Raw genomic sequence first — 15,759 nt, forward strand, 5'->3', positions numbered from 1 at the left:
CTTGGTTTGTGATAAAAAAGGTATCTTTCAAACTCGAATACATTGTTGCGAGACAATATCTAACTTGAGAAACAAACTGAACAATCAATCATCAGTAATATTGCATTCTATCTCTTTCTATATCAAGAAAACCAAACTATTCCATTCACATCCCTGAAAATCTTATCCCTTGACCTAAACAGCCTTGAAAGATTGCTACGACATTAAAGGCAGATAAATTATAAATAACATTCTATATCTTAAGATTTAGAAGGAATTTAACAGTGTACTATGGAAGACGAAAAGACAATAACGTACAAAAGCCAATAAATTGAATATTACAGAGGAAGGTGCTCAAAAAAATCAATGCTATAGAATTATATCCCCATAATCATATTGCATTCTTCCTCTCTTGTTATATCAAAAAACTATTCCATTCACATCCCTGAAAATCTTATCCCTTGACCTAAACAGCCTTAAAATCCTTTATAACCAAAGCAGAACTCAAGAATATTGCAACAACAGTGAAGGCAGATAACTTATAAATAACATTCTATATATGACGATTTAGAAGGAATTTAACAGCGTATTATGGAAGATGATAAGATAGTAACTAATGAAACCCTATAATTTGAATATTACAGAGGGAGGTGCTCAAAGAAACCAATTCTAGAGAAATCCATCCCCAGCACAACCAGATACACATTACAAAAGTAAACAATGAAAGTTGTCACCCACTTTCAGCAGCAGGGCACAGAGCAGATCAAGTAAAGACCAACATAAAGATCTCATCCCTACTCTTTCACGAAGTGAAATTTCAGGAGGAAATTTGGTAGAAGAAATTGAAAGGTTATCAAGAAGAGCATAACAAACCAGATAAAAGTGCAACCTTTATCCATTGAGAAACACCTTTATCTCCCTTTGTCCTACATTTTTCCAGTACCACGTCCTCTTTTTTGTCCCTGCAGGTCCATTTACAAACCAGACAAGGCATTACCATATCCAACATCACTGGCACCCCAAGCGTCAAGTTGAGATAATGAAATGCAATTTCCACAAGCCTATGAATTCATGCCAGTTCACCGCATCATACTTTAAATCTGGGGCTTTAACTACCAGTTTGAGAACAGAAATGTGCAAGGTCTCCACAATGTTAAAACAACTGTTCACCAACGAACATACATATCATTAGCTGAAGATGATGTAAGTATACCACAAAATACATAGAGCTTCACACCAATATACAAAAGCAATTTGTCTTGCATTTCACCTAAAGTCGCATCCAATATATATACAAACAAAATAAATCAGCTTTACTAGAAAGTGTAGGTCAATTATACCTGGTATTTTCCTGTATTCACAGAGGCTGTTGGAATCCTTGAAATAGTCTTTACGTGTGGTTGCGAAAACCTGGGTCCCGGTGCCCCAATAGAAGGCTCCCTCAACCGGTAAGATGACATAGAAGATCTACAAGGGTAAGTTATGCCTTGACCTGAAGTAAGTTCACTATAATAGTCTGAGGGCTTTGAATAGGATGTGGGTTCTTTCTGATGTTGTTCCAGTGGAGAATCTTTATCAAAAGAGTTATGCTTTTCCTTGATTTGTAACCTTGGCCTTTGATCTAAGTTTCGGACTGAAGCTTCCTGCTTAAAGGAACACTCTTTTTCAGCATGCATCTCTATCCCTTTCTCCTTCATCTTCTGAGCACCTTCTGCCTCCCACTTTTGTTCAGCCTCTCTTTTGGTCATCTGCTCCTCTAGCTTAAAAAGCTTGTTATTTGTATTTGCTTTCCCCTGCTCGTCCTCCTGAAGAGAAAGTCCCTTCTCTTCATCCCAAGACCTTTGTAAGGTATCATCTATGGGTACCCCACTATAACCTCCAAAGCCTTCCTCTCGTTCCCTCAGTTGTCCAAGAGGCCTCCCATCTACTGCACTTTGCCTCATCTTCTGTCTATTTCTAGTGGAATCATATGCACCATCTCTTCCATAATCTTCATGACTGGCTTGTTCCCTTCCATAATCATCCCCGGACATTCCACCAGGTCTGAACCAATTATCTTTAAATGCACCGCTTTCCCTATTTGACTCATATGTATTGCGGACATTTTGTCCTCTGTAATGAACATCTGACCCGTAACCTCTTGAAGGGTTTCCAACCTGCCTGTCAAAAAATTGCTTGCCACTAGAAGAGAAATCCCTGTTGCCGTAGCGTTCTCCACCAGTTATGCGATCATTACCTCCTGAACCTGGTCGCATCATTCTATAATCAACACCTGTCGACCCTGCTCGGGAGTAATCACCACTGCCTCCTGAAAGTGGTCTAGAAATTACCTCTCTTTCATAGTTACTTCCACCTGAGCCTGGTTGAGGATAGTAACCAACTCCAGAACTTGGCTGGTGCATTACATCCCTTTCATATCTGCCACCTGAACCTGGTCTGCCACCTGAGCCTGGTCGAGGATAATAACCACCTCCAGAACCTGGCCGGGACATTTCATCCCTTTCATATCTTCCACCTGAGACTGGTCGAGCATTATAATCATCGCCTTTAGAGCCCAGCTGGGAGACTATTTCCCTTTCATGCCTGCCTCCACTACCAGGACGGGAGGTCACTTCCCTTTCACCCCTACCTCCACTCCCGGGACGCAACGTCCCTTCCCTTTCACGCCTACCTCCACTCCCAGGACGAGAGATTACTTCCCTTTCATACATGCCTCCACCTGAACCGGGTCGGAAGAATACTTCCCTTTCGCTCCTTTCATTCCTTACTCCTGAGGAAGGTCTGGGTGATGTTCCGTTTTCATACCTATATCCTCTTGAGGCAGGTCTGGGTGATGAGTCGCTTTCATACCTATATCCTCCTGAACCGGGTCGGGGTAATGGCTCCCTTTGATATCTGCCTCCTGAGCCAAGAGCGGGCACTGCTTTCTTATCATGCCAGCTCTCAATATCTAATGGGTCTTCAATAACATCAACAGCATAGTCTGTCTGTACATTCTCCAGGGGGCGAGAGGAACCATGGCTATAATTATACTTGCTTATGCCATCAGAGTAACCACTGCCTTGTCTGAAGCCGGCTGCAGCACTACTAGGCTTCACTATGAATCCATTTGCTCTCTCATCATCTGCCCAATCAGATGCATGATCACCACTCGTCAAATGAGAATTACCGGACTGAAGTCCATCTGGCCTTCCGATAATTTCCTGAGACTTCTTGGAGACAAACCCTTGATCCCCTCTCATCTGTTGTGGCCGCAATTGCGACCACATAGGTTGCAACCGGTCCACAACAGAGTCAGTGTCATTTTTCGAAGTTGCTTGCAGGGACATCTGTCGCAACTTTTCCTGCTGTTGTTTCTCATCCGACTCCTTGTCCTTCTGCTTCTGCTGCAAATCCTTCATCCTTTGTTGCTGGCCGTTTGTGCTCTCTGGAGCAAGCGAGGCTTGCAATGTAGGAAATTCCTCGCCAGAGAGAACTTCAGCCTTTTCTGCCGTGAAGCGCGGCACATTGCCAGATGTAAGGGGCACAGAGATAGCCTCCGAAGCGCGAACTGCAGGAGGAACGTAAATATCTCGCTTGTTCTTAAGATTAGAAGTTTCAGACTTATCAACTGTTGTCGCATTATTTCCTAACTCTACATGTGAATTCTTAGTCCAACCACCAGTATTATTCGCAGCCGCTGCCAAGGATCCATGGTCTTCCTTCTTCAAATTTAACCCCAAGTTTCCACCACCAACCTTCACCAGCTGCTTTACAGGTCGTGTAAGAACAAGCATGCCACCATGGCCGGCTCCCCTCTGACGTACGGCAGATCCTGAACCACTCACTGCAGCAGTCTTCACAGCTGGTTCCTTTTTTCCATAAAAATCGTTCAAATTGACAGAAGCAAACTTGTTGGCACGAGCCATCCAAATTCAAACGATCAAGAAACAATAAGAGCCTGACAACAACCTGGACCAGAGGACGGCGGAGAATCAAAGTTTGTATACTCAGAATCCACAACAGATCACATAAAAACTCATATTTCAAGTACATTTAAATGATACAATGATTTCCAAAAGGTATTTTAAATTTATTTCAACAGATGTAGCGGTAGTTATGCAGTAGTTAGACTTGAACGTCTGCAAAATTTCAGCAGCGAGCTTAGCCAAAAAGAGAGGATATCAACAAAATTCTTAAAATCTTCTTTTAATTTATTTTGAAAGTGGATAAGCATTAATTTGGAAGGCACCACTTCCACATTTGCAAAATTTCAGGAGCCAAATTTAGCCAAAAGAAGAGAATATCAACAAATTTAAGGGAAAATTATAAATAAATGACTAAAAGAATATAAAATTAAGGAGATACAATAAGCTTTTTAAGAAAACGTGACATCTATAAGAAAAAATCGGCATAATCAAAGGTCAGATTGGAAAGCAATCCATAGATTGAAGATGTTTTATAGTAAAACACCTGGCCTAATCAAATCAAAAGGTTTTTAGCTCCCGGTACAATCAAATAACTAAACTCTGAAGATGCTTCCTGTTTCCTATTTAACTTTTAATGAAGCCCAAGGAAAGCTACGGATCTCCGTCCATCACCTGGAATAGAAGCAGAATAAACACACATTTCCTAAACTGCAATAACAAGTACCTCAAATTTATTCAAGTGCAGTGAATTTCCCCTTGAACAAAATCAAATCCCGATTGGGCGGCACTAAATAACAGCAACAAAAAGATTAAATGCATCAAACTACACCACGTCTCACTCAAAAAAAAATTAATGAGAACCCTAAAATCTTGATTAAACGGATTGGGCCACAGAAGTTTCCGCGGAAAACATTTAAAGCCCCGATTTGCATAAAGACCTACTTAAAGATACCCAGAAACGGAAACATCAAACAGAAAATCGATAAACCTGAAGCACAGAAGAAAATGCCTTAGAGCAGGAAGAAAACACGGAATTAACCGCCAGAAAAAATGACAGACACTAAATCGTACCTTGCTAAGTGGATCCAAGGATCAGGGACCGTGGAATCGATCGAATTGGAGTAGAATTAGCACAATTCGCAGTATCAAACCCTTTACCCTTTGCAACGGACGGCTAACAATGAATCTGGGTCTTGGTTGAATCAAAGAATTGGAAAAGGAATATGAGGCAGTTGAGCTTCAAATACCAGTGAAAGTGCATATGTCGGTGCACATCATTTCACCACTGACGGTGGCGAATATTTCGCATTTTTAAATTGATTTTTGGTATTATTTAAATATAATATTGGAAATAAAATATTTTAGGGATCCAAGATAAGATCATGTGACCGTTAGAGTGTATTACACGGTTCTTTTAATTATCAGATTGATCAAAATAGATAGAGGACAAAAAGTGGGTCCCAGCGAGGCTAACACCTTGTTTAAGTTACTATTTTGGGAGTGGTGTAGTTTAATTTATAAATGAAATAGATTTTTTATTAGAATTTATTAACATCTGTTAATATAATTTGAAGAATTTTGTTGTTTAAAATGTATTTTTAATAGATAAATGAATTATTATAAAAAATATCTAAGATTAAACAATTTAAATTTAATTTTTTTTTTGTAAGCTAACATAGGACCTTTTATGTTCTATTAATTCAGGTTAAAACACTGTACATGCATACAGTGGCCTCAACCCGCCCCGAAGGGAAACTGGGTCTGTTGGCCACCTTAGGTTTTTATATGCCATCCAAAAACAAAAAATACTAAGCCTGCTTGTCCATGCTAAGTATACTAAACAGCCAAAGAGACTAATCTTGTTTCCTATTTGCATAATGAACTATAACAAAATGAAAGCATGCTCTCAGCAACCTAACTAAGAGAACCTTATACATAACCGGAGGTATCAGTCTGCCATAGTACCCTGCTGATTGTCTTCTTCCTTTGTTCCAGGAGCTATCTTCTTTAACTGCTGCTGAATCTCATCGAGCTTTCCATCCTGCATGAGAAGAGTTATCTGAAGGTTCTTCATCTCTTTTTTCAAATTTGGAATACCCTGGGCCATTTCTGCCATCTCCATAGCTACCTGTTCCATTGCTTTTGCCAGCAACCTCTTCATTACCCAGTAAACATGAAGGGCCTGCTTATATAGGGACATGCGGCCTCTGGTGTTTCCTGGGTCCGGCAACAGATATTCCCAATCTTCCATTTCATATTCCGACTCCTCCTGCGTGGCCGCAACCTCCAACTCCTGAATTATCCTCCGAATGTTAGCATTAGTTTCCTCACTATACGCTCTCTCCGCATTCTGGACCTGATGCTTCAGTGTCTTTCTGCCACAACGCTTTCCAACCGGAGATGAGGAGCTCCGCTCGTGGCTACTAGCTTGGCACCCTCTCACCCTGCCAATTTAAATTCAAATTTTTAAAAACCTCTATAAAATTTTGATTAAAATTAACAAAGAAAAAAATCATTTCGTTTATAAATTAAACTACACCGCTTGAAAATTATAAATTTAAGTAACTTAACGAAAATGTGAAAATAACTTTGTTATCAATAACTTAGTAATATCATTTGTTTTACCCTTACTAAATTTATTATAGGTTATTAAATTTAGTATATGTTGGTTTATCATTTGTTTTACCCTTACTAAATTTATTATAGGTTATTAAATTTAGTATATGTTGGTTTGTTCGGGGTAATTTGATATTGAGTTCAGTGACTTATTAGAGTGATTTGTGATACATTTAGAATAAATTAACGACATGTTTAAATATGTTTAGGGGGTTGTTTAATTGTTATTTTTTTATTTGAGTGTGTATGTTTTTATAGTTAGTTTTTTTTGGGAATTTAATTGTGTATAAATTTTGATTTGTTTAAAGTTTTTGGGTGGATTTAGCAAATTTTGATTATGCGTGGTGAGATTATTCAAAATGTCGAATAAATCAAATTTTATACATAATTAAATTTCAAAAAAAGAGACAATCAACATATTATGTTTATGTTTTGAATTTTTTATTGGAACTTGGGAAAGAATTTTTGGTTAAGTTGTGTTTTTTGTTGTTTAAAATGTGTTTTTATTGTGTATATGGATCTAGTACCCTGAAAAACCTTTAGAGAACTTTGATTGTAGGAGATTTGTGATTTCAATAAATCCTTGGTTAACAAATTTGACTAGAAAATATGACCAAAAAAACTCCAAAACAAGATAGACTACAACTATTTTTAGTTGTGGGTGGATCATTTTTGTTTAAGGTAATATTTTTTGGAATTTGTGTAGAATTTTTTTGCTACTATTAGTTCAATATTGACCAATGCAAAATATAATTTTTTACTTTGAAAAATAAATATTTATCTATTTTCTATGTTGTGACAGCAGGGCAAATCCACCTAAAAGGATCACTTCATGTTGGCTCAACTACGAACCCATGAGCTCTTTAACCACGGGGATTCATCCAATTGACCTAACCCCTCTTTAACCACGGGGATTCAGCCAATTGACCTAACCCCTTCAGTCAGGCTCAATCTTTATTTTTTAATATTATTAAAAAATATTTTTTTTAATTAGACCAAAGGTCTTATCTCAACCTTTGCATAATACAATGCCATGTGAGTAAATACCTTACACATTTTATACCATACTTTGAAATTTATACCTTACACATTTTATACCATACTTTGAAATTTGTTAATCGACCCTATCAAGGCAGTGTTATAACAATTGATTTGCATGTTGACCATTATTACTTTGGCATTGAAGAGTGAAAATTATTATGTTTAACTTTGAAAAAGAAATATTTACTTTTCAATATTATTAAAAAAAAAAAGCTAATTTTCAAATATTTGATTGGACCATAACTTGAAGATCTTATTGCAACCTTTGCAATAAGATCTTTCACGTGATTTTTGCTAGAATTTATGGATACAATTGCAACGATTTTTAGATATTTGTGAAGTATTTTTTTATTATTAGGCTTTGTAGGAAAACCACCCAAAATTGAAATCTTTGCTAGAATTTATGGATACAATTGCAACGATTTTTAGATATTTGTGAAGTATTTTTTTATTATTAAGCTTTGGAGGAAAATCGCCCAAAATTGAAATCTTTGCTAGAATTTATGGATACAATTGCAACGATTTTTAGATATTTGTGAAGTATTTTTTTATTATTAAGCTTTGGAGGAAAATCGCCCAAAATTGAAATCCTTAAAAATAGCTCATAATGAGGTAAATAATATATTTACCATCAATTACTAATCACCATAATTTAAACAAACATTTGCATAAAAAATGGATAGGAACTAGCACAGCTATATAAATTAAATGGCTCGTAAGCGTGGATGGACATCAATCTGTCATAAGCATCAAAACACACACTTCATAATACATCTATGATTACTAAGATTAAAAAAATCCTAAAATTAATTAAATTATAACTATACATAAATATTATATTAACCTGTAAATAGACTTTGTTACAATACCAAAAATGGCAAAAATACCATGGCTTACCAATACCACATACCCAAAAAACATAACTCATTTCATATGACACTTGTTCATATGGCAGTTCTTTTAATTAATCAATTTAATTAAAATGGAAAAAATGGCTAACTACTTGAAGATAAATCTCAATCTTTGATATGTGAGTATTACTAAGAATATTCTACAATATTCTATGGAGATTAAATCCCTACTATCCACCTAATAATTGTTTATAATTAAATTAAAATTCTAGAAACTATATTTCAAAATAGATAGACGTGTGTAATAAGATGTAAATAAATATACTTACTATGAGTTATCGTCCATATTTATTTATGGGCGCAATAGACTAAATGGCGTTTTGGCTGAAATCCAGCAACACAATTTCAAGCAAGATTGTAATTTATTATTATTTAAAATGCACTTTTGAATGCATAAATGGATTGAGCACCTTGAAAAACCCTTGAGGCACTCAAACTTTGAAGATGGAACAACTTAAAATTAATACTTTTAACAATTTTGTAGGATTTTGAGCAAAATTGACCAAAAGAATATCTAAAAAATGACCATTTCATCTATTAGTTAGACTAAGGATTGTTTATGTGTTCCTCATCACTTTAATAAGTAGGAGTAAAAAATTAAGAGTGCAACTTACTAGTGGTTACAACTAATCAAAATTTATGCAATTCCTTAGGCCAAGTAGGCAATTAATTTCTACATTTCATATATTAATTTATTAGTCCCTTCCAAGGAAAAACTATAACAATAGATTTTTCTATTTACCATTATTAGTTTAGGATTGAACAAAACAAGTTATAATATTTAATATTGTTGCCCCGATAGGGGCTCTCTAGGGCAGTCTGGAAGATATGTTGTAGTGTCATGTCCTGTAAACAAAAATATTAAAATATTAAAAATAAAAATAATAAAAAAACTTATTCACCCATGGTATTAGTCCAAGGTATTCATGTGCAATATAGCCCAATTCGGAGAGGTGTTGTCATGTCATGTAAACATTAGTGGTTTTCCAGACAACCCATGGTTTTTTGATGGTATTCTTAACCCATGGCTTTTCCCATGGTATTCCTCTCTAATGTGGCATATTTAAAGGCGTTACTTGAAATGTTTTATTTTGTTACAATAGACTTGTTTTCTACTTGCAAACTACATGCTTCTATTTCCTTTTTTATCACATCTTACAATAACTTATATTTATGTTTTAAATTTAAATTTTGTGACAATTTAAATTTAAATTTAAATTCAATTACTACACAACAACAAAAATATGTTCCACGTTTTAAATCAATAAAAAATATTTAAAACATTTTTTAATATATAAATATATATTTTAAATAAAAAATTATAAATTCTTTTAAATATAAAATGGAGAGCAATTTATTCACACATATCATAATAACTCTAATAAAAACTAATAATTAAAGTAGTCTAGATTCATCTTAACTCGAGATGTAGCAAGGGTCATGAGGGATCAAATACCTTTTCACTCTAAAAGAGATTTTCACCTCAAAAAAATTGATCCCTCTCAACCATTATAGAATGCAGGTTATAATATTTAATATTATTTATTTTTTAATATTATTAAAAAAAAAAATTGTTTTTCAAACACTTCATTGAACCATAACTTTAAGGTGTTATTGTAGCCTGTGCACATATCCATTTCCCTAACTCTATATAATTCCTATCAATCATTGCTCAAGCTCAAATTTGGTGGATCCATCAAATGATTATGAGTTAATTTGGACACAACTATCTTATATGCAATTTTTTTAAAGCATAATTTCTAACTTAAGTGATAGAGACTAAGCTACCTTGGAGCACTTGTTATTATTTGGTTTAACCTAAGCTCGTCATTGGTCTCCCTAAATTACCTATTGGTAAGTTTAACATAAACTCGCATCTGGACACTCTGAAGTAACAATAAACAATTAAAGAAAAACCTCATGTGTTATGTCCATGGTTAAGTAGAGTTTGTAATTATTTTCCTTACATGCAGGTTAAGTAAAGTGTGTAACTATTGTCTTTATAAGCCAATGGTTGTTAGCTTGATTAGCTGGGATTGTAGCTTGTCGTCTCATCCACCTGGGTTCAATTTTTTGGAGGCATGCTCTAGCCTGTCTTGATTAGGCTCAAGGAGTAGGCGGCCTCACTTTTACTTAGCCACTGGGTCTTGATTCAGCTCAAGGAGTAGGCGATCTCACTCTTACTTAGTCATTGGGTCTTTCCTATCAACAAAAAGAAAAAAAATATTGTCTTTATAAATTTTAAAAGAGTTAAGCACACCATACTCAATAAACTTTTTATTTTATCTTACAATATTTCAATTTATAATTAGTATTGTCAAAAAAAAAAAAAAATATATATATATATATATGAATTCAGGCTTTTGTGATCCATAATTTGTATATTAAAATTCTTTCGAAAGAAATCTCATAATCATTTCAAAGTATACATGTTTCGAACCATCCAATGTGGTTCATCGTCAAGACTAAGAGTCTGCGCGTTTTGAAACATCCAATGTGGTTCATCGTCAGGACTAAGATTGTAAAAAAAACATTTTAAAACAATTTTATTAGATAATATATTTATAAATATACTCTAATCATTAATATATATTTAAACATTTTTGTATTCAAAATTGTTAACTAGAATCATGTTCGGCTGATTAATAATAAATTAAAATTAATAAAAATATGTTTAAAAAAATTATAAAATGTTCCATATTGATGGTGTGAGGAGCATTATACCATAGCTTTAATTATTAACGAAAATATCTAATTTCCATCTTTATTATCTTGCCGCTGGCAGGTATAACGCAATATGTATTACGTTGACCATTAATTAGCTTCCCTTTTGACAAAAAATTGAGCTAAAATACATAAGGTTTACATTATAAAATAGAAATAATTTATTTTTTTTAAATATAGTAATTTTATTTATTGAAAGTTTCATTGGTTCGTATAGTTTTTCTCTTATTATGTAATGTTATGCAACCAACTCACAAAATAGAATAAGAGATAGATCAAAGACTTCAAATTAGCCTCTTCGAGGGGGCAACCTCCTTTACATTACACAAATGAACAATTCTTGGACGATACAAATGACAAAACCTCCTTTCTATATATAGGAGTCTAAGGGGTCACAATATAATCAAAGCCGACTTAACAATAATAATGTAAGGGCACAACAATAACAATAGTGGGCTTCTATGGGGCACGATAATAACAATATGGGGACAACATGGGCACAACATGGGCACAACAATAACAATAAGGGGCTACAATGACAATAATAATGGGGGAATACACTAGTATTATAGGGACCTAACATGCCCCTCTCCTTCAAAAAGAGTTTTCCTCAACGCTTAAGTAGTTCTGGATGCTTCTGTATAAAATTCTTATCCTCCCATGTGGAATCTTCAGCAGGTAAGTTCTTCCACTTTATGAGATACTATGAAATTGATTGATTTCGTAGCTGTCGAGTCCTTGTTTCTGTGATTGCTTCAAGTTCCAATACGATTTTTCCTTCCTCACCAAGTTCTGGCAATATTGTTTGAACTGGGAGCTTGTCACCTATAACCTTCTTTAAGCATGAAACATGGAAAATCGGGTGCACTTTGGAAGATGCAGGAAGCTCCAATTTGTATGCCATAGTACCAATCTTTTGCAACTCCTTGTATGGACCATAATACTTTGGGGATAATTTATTATCCTTCTTAGCTTGATTGAGGGACATTTGTTTGTATGGTTGTAGTTGTAGAAATCCCCAGTCACCTACATCAAAACTTATTTCGCTACGATGTTGATATGCATGTTGTTTCATTCTATTCTGCGCCAAAGTGAGGTTATCCTTTAAGAGTTGGAGAACTTGTTGTTGATGCTCGATGTGATCTTCCACTACTTGAACCTTAGAATTTTCTCTTAAAGGTGATGTGGTGGACGGTGGATGATATCCATAAAGTGCCATAAATGGGGTCATTTTTGCTGCAGTATGGAAGGAAGTGTTATTCCACCATTCAGCCAGAGGCAACCACTTGACCCATTGTATTTGTTTATCAAATACAAAGCAACGAAGATATCCTTCCAAACATTTGTTCACTATCTCAGTTTTCCCATCAAATTGAGGATGATAAGATGATCTATGAGCTAACTAAGTACCCAGACAAGAAAATAATTCGGTCCAAAAATTTCCAGTGAAAATGGGATCTCTGTCGCTTACAATAATCTTTAGGTTTCCATGTAGCTTTTGAATTGTTTCCATAAATGCATTAGCAATTGTACTGGCTTTAAATGGATGACATAATGCACAAAAGTGTGCATAATTGCTAAGTCTATCAAATACATGACACTCTTTCCTTCAGGCTTGCGTAAACCTATGATAAAATCCATTGAAACCTCCTCCCAACGTTGACTTGGAATGGATAAAGGTTGTAACATACTAGGGGTCTTAATTGTCTCAACTTTATTTTGTTGGAAAACCAAACATTCCGCCACAAACTTTTGAATATCATATTTAAGGCCATGCCAAAAAAAATCCTTCTTAACCCTATGGTAAGTTTTTAAAAATCCTGAGTGCCTTCCTAAGGGAGAGGTGTGCAATTCTAGAAGAATATTTTGTTTGAGTTGGAAATTCTTACAGAGGTATAAGCGATCTTTGTACCATAACGAATCATTCTTCCAGCTAAATGTATGAGATGTACTGGGATCTTGCTGCAACTTTTGAATGAGTTCCCACACTTCTTCGTCATTCTTCCATTCGTCCCTTGCTTCCTTTATCTAATCTGGTTGGATTATAGAAATGGCACAAAGCAATTCTTTCACATACTCATCCTTTCTTGAGAGTGCATCTGCAGCAAAATTTTTCTTCCCTTTTTTGTAGATGATTTCAAAGTCATAACCCAACATCTTTGTGACCCATTTTTTCTGCTCTTCTAAAGATAATCTTTGTTCTAAAAAGTATTTAAGACTATCATGATCTGTTTTTACCTTAAAGTGTCTTCCCATTAGGTAAGGTCGTCATTTCTTAAGTGCATGTAGTATTGCCAACATTTCCTTCTCATAAATAGCTTTGTGTAAATACTTTCCTTTGATTGGACAACTTTAAAAAGAAATGGGTCTTCCTTTTGCATTAAAACAACACCAATTCCATTTCCTGAGGCATCACATTCCACAATAAAGGTTTTTGAGAAGTCTGGCGTAACTAAGACCGGTGCTTGGCACATTGCCTCTTTAAGATGTTCAAAGGTCTTTATTGCTTCTAGAGTCCAAGAAAATTCATCCTTCTTCAGTAATGTTGTTAGAGGTGTTTCTATTTTCCCATAATTCTTAACAAACTTGCAATAATACCCTGTCAACTAGAGAAATCCTTGCAAATGCTTTATGGATGTGAGGATTTTCCATTCCTTAATGGCTTTAATTTTGTTAGGGTCTACCTTAACACCTCCATGAGATACAATATGACCCAAATATTCGACCTCTTGTACTCCAAAGAAACATTTGGAGGTTTTTGCATATAATTGTTTCTCCTCCACTATTTTGAGCACCCTGTCAACATGTTGAACATGATCCTTCCAAGACTTGTTGTAGATTCGTATATCATCAAAAAATACTAACACAAATTTTATAAGGAAGGGTTTGAAAATGGAATTCATCAAACCTTGAAATGTAGAAGGTGCATTGGTAAGGCCAAAAGGCATGACCAAAAGTTCATAATGACCTTCATGAGTTCTAAATGTTGTTTTCGGAATGTCTTTAGTATTCATTCTAATTTGATGATATCCTGAACAAATATCCAATTTGGTGAAGTAAATTGCTCCATGTAATTCATCCAATAATTCATCAATGACAGGAATGGGAAATTTATCTTTAACAGTGAGCTTATTGAGCTCCCTATAATCCGGACACATGCACGATGATCCATTATTCTTGTGCACCAATACTACTAGAGAAGAGAAAGAACTTTGACTAGGTTGAATTATACCAGCCTCAAGCATTTCTACAACCATATGTTCAATTTCACTCTTTTGGGCATAGGGATATCTGTAAGGCCTAATGTTTGGAGGAACATTTCCTGGAATCAAATGAATAGCATGATCATGATCACGAATAGGTGGGAGGGCTTTGGGAGTCTCAAATATCTTGGAATGATTGTCCAAGACTTTTTGGAGATCTAGAGAAATAGATGATTTCGATGTGGGAACCTCTACTGAACATTATTGTGCAATTACGCGCATTGTTATTTATTTAGAAGCTTTGTCATGTCGTTAGAGCTAATTATCTTCCCTGGTTTCCCTACGATACCCCTTAATTCAAATTCCTTTCCTTCCCAAATATTGTAGCCATTGGACTCCTAGTACAACATCAACGCCACCCATTGGAGTAGAAAGCATTGGACTATTCAATACATATTCTCCCATGGATAGCTTGATATTATGACACTTTCCAGAGAAATTTATGGTTCCTCCATTTGCAACCATCACTTGACACTCTGATGCTGGATGTAGGAAGCAATTCAATTTCTTGGTTATCTTACAATGAATAAAATTATGGGTACTACCCAAATCAACCAACACTATTACTTTTTTCTTTTTGATATGTCCTTCTATCTTCAGAGTTTAAGGAGTGGTAATTCCTGCCAATGCATTACAAGATATGGTCAGATTCATTTATTCTTTCTCTAGGGTTGGCTCCTGGAGACTATCCTCTTATTTGAAAGTTTCTTGTTCCTTTTCTTCCTCCTCTTCACAATCTATGTAAAATAATTTCTTCTCGGCACACTTATGACCTTTAGTGTATTTTCTATCACAACTGTAACAAAGCCCTTTTTCTCTTTTTTCTTCCAATTGTTGTGGTGTCAACCTTGCAGGTTGTGTAAGGCTAGGGACAACAACACTTCCATATTTAGAGTTGTGAGTGGTAGGATTCCTTGTTGCCATAATTTTACTTTCATTTTTTCTTACCAACTTGAATTCCTTCTCCAATGAATCAGGTTCCCAAAGGCGAACCTCATGTTAGATGCTATCCTTTAAAGTCCCTGTGAACACATCAATCTTATGCTCCTCTAGAATATTTTTTACCCTTATATTCGTATAGTTTTCCTCTTATTGTGTAATTATGTTTGCGTCGTCATTTGTGCATTTGATCTTGGCATCATTGTACTCGTATTTCTTCTAAATCTACCATCTCACATACCTTATTCATTATGATACTTCATAATATCGTTGACTCATGGTACCTTTCGATTAGTAGAATATTCTAGCACAACAAGGGGACTTGACACTTGTATGCTGGAAATTTGGTGTAACAATTGCTCTTTGCTCGTTATTGGG

At 35.2% G+C, this 15,759-nt stretch overlaps 1 protein-coding gene across 2 annotated transcripts; it reads right to left on the reverse strand.

Annotated features, from left to right (window-relative positions):
- Positions 1 to 747: 747 nt before the first annotated feature.
- On the reverse strand, positions 748 to 5,115 carry LOC149264222 (uncharacterized). Of its 2 annotated transcripts, XM_089427756.1 has the most exons (4): positions 4,959 to 5,115; positions 2,450 to 3,930; positions 1,320 to 2,359; positions 748 to 1,141 (listed from the first exon to the last, which is right to left on the reverse strand). In XM_089427756.1, exons 2-4 carry the CDS (start codon positions 3,885 to 3,887, stop codon positions 1,133 to 1,135), a joined length of 2,487 nt encoding a protein of 828 aa, XP_089283882.1. In that variant the 5' UTR covers positions 3,888 to 3,930; positions 4,959 to 5,115; the 3' UTR covers positions 748 to 1,132. The 2 variants fall into 2 exon arrangements, with proteins under 2 accessions (XP_089283882.1, XP_089283874.1); XM_089427748.1 differs by having other exon boundaries at positions 1,320 to 3,930.
- Positions 5,116 to 15,759: the final 10,644 nt, after the last annotated feature.

This window comes from Pinus tabuliformis, chromosome 6 (assembly GCF_031772625.1).
Source record: "Pinus tabuliformis cultivar Carrire ecotype Pingquan chromosome 6, CPIR1, whole genome shotgun sequence".
In the NCBI taxonomy this organism is placed as follows: Eukaryota; Viridiplantae; Streptophyta; class Pinopsida; order Pinales; family Pinaceae; genus Pinus; species Pinus tabuliformis.

Bases quoted from the DNA above. Each gene is read 5' to 3' on its own strand.
- LOC149264222 (XM_089427748.1), bottom strand. From the start codon at position 3,887: ATGGCTCGTGCCAACAAGTTTGCTTCTGTCAATTTGAACGATTTTTAT.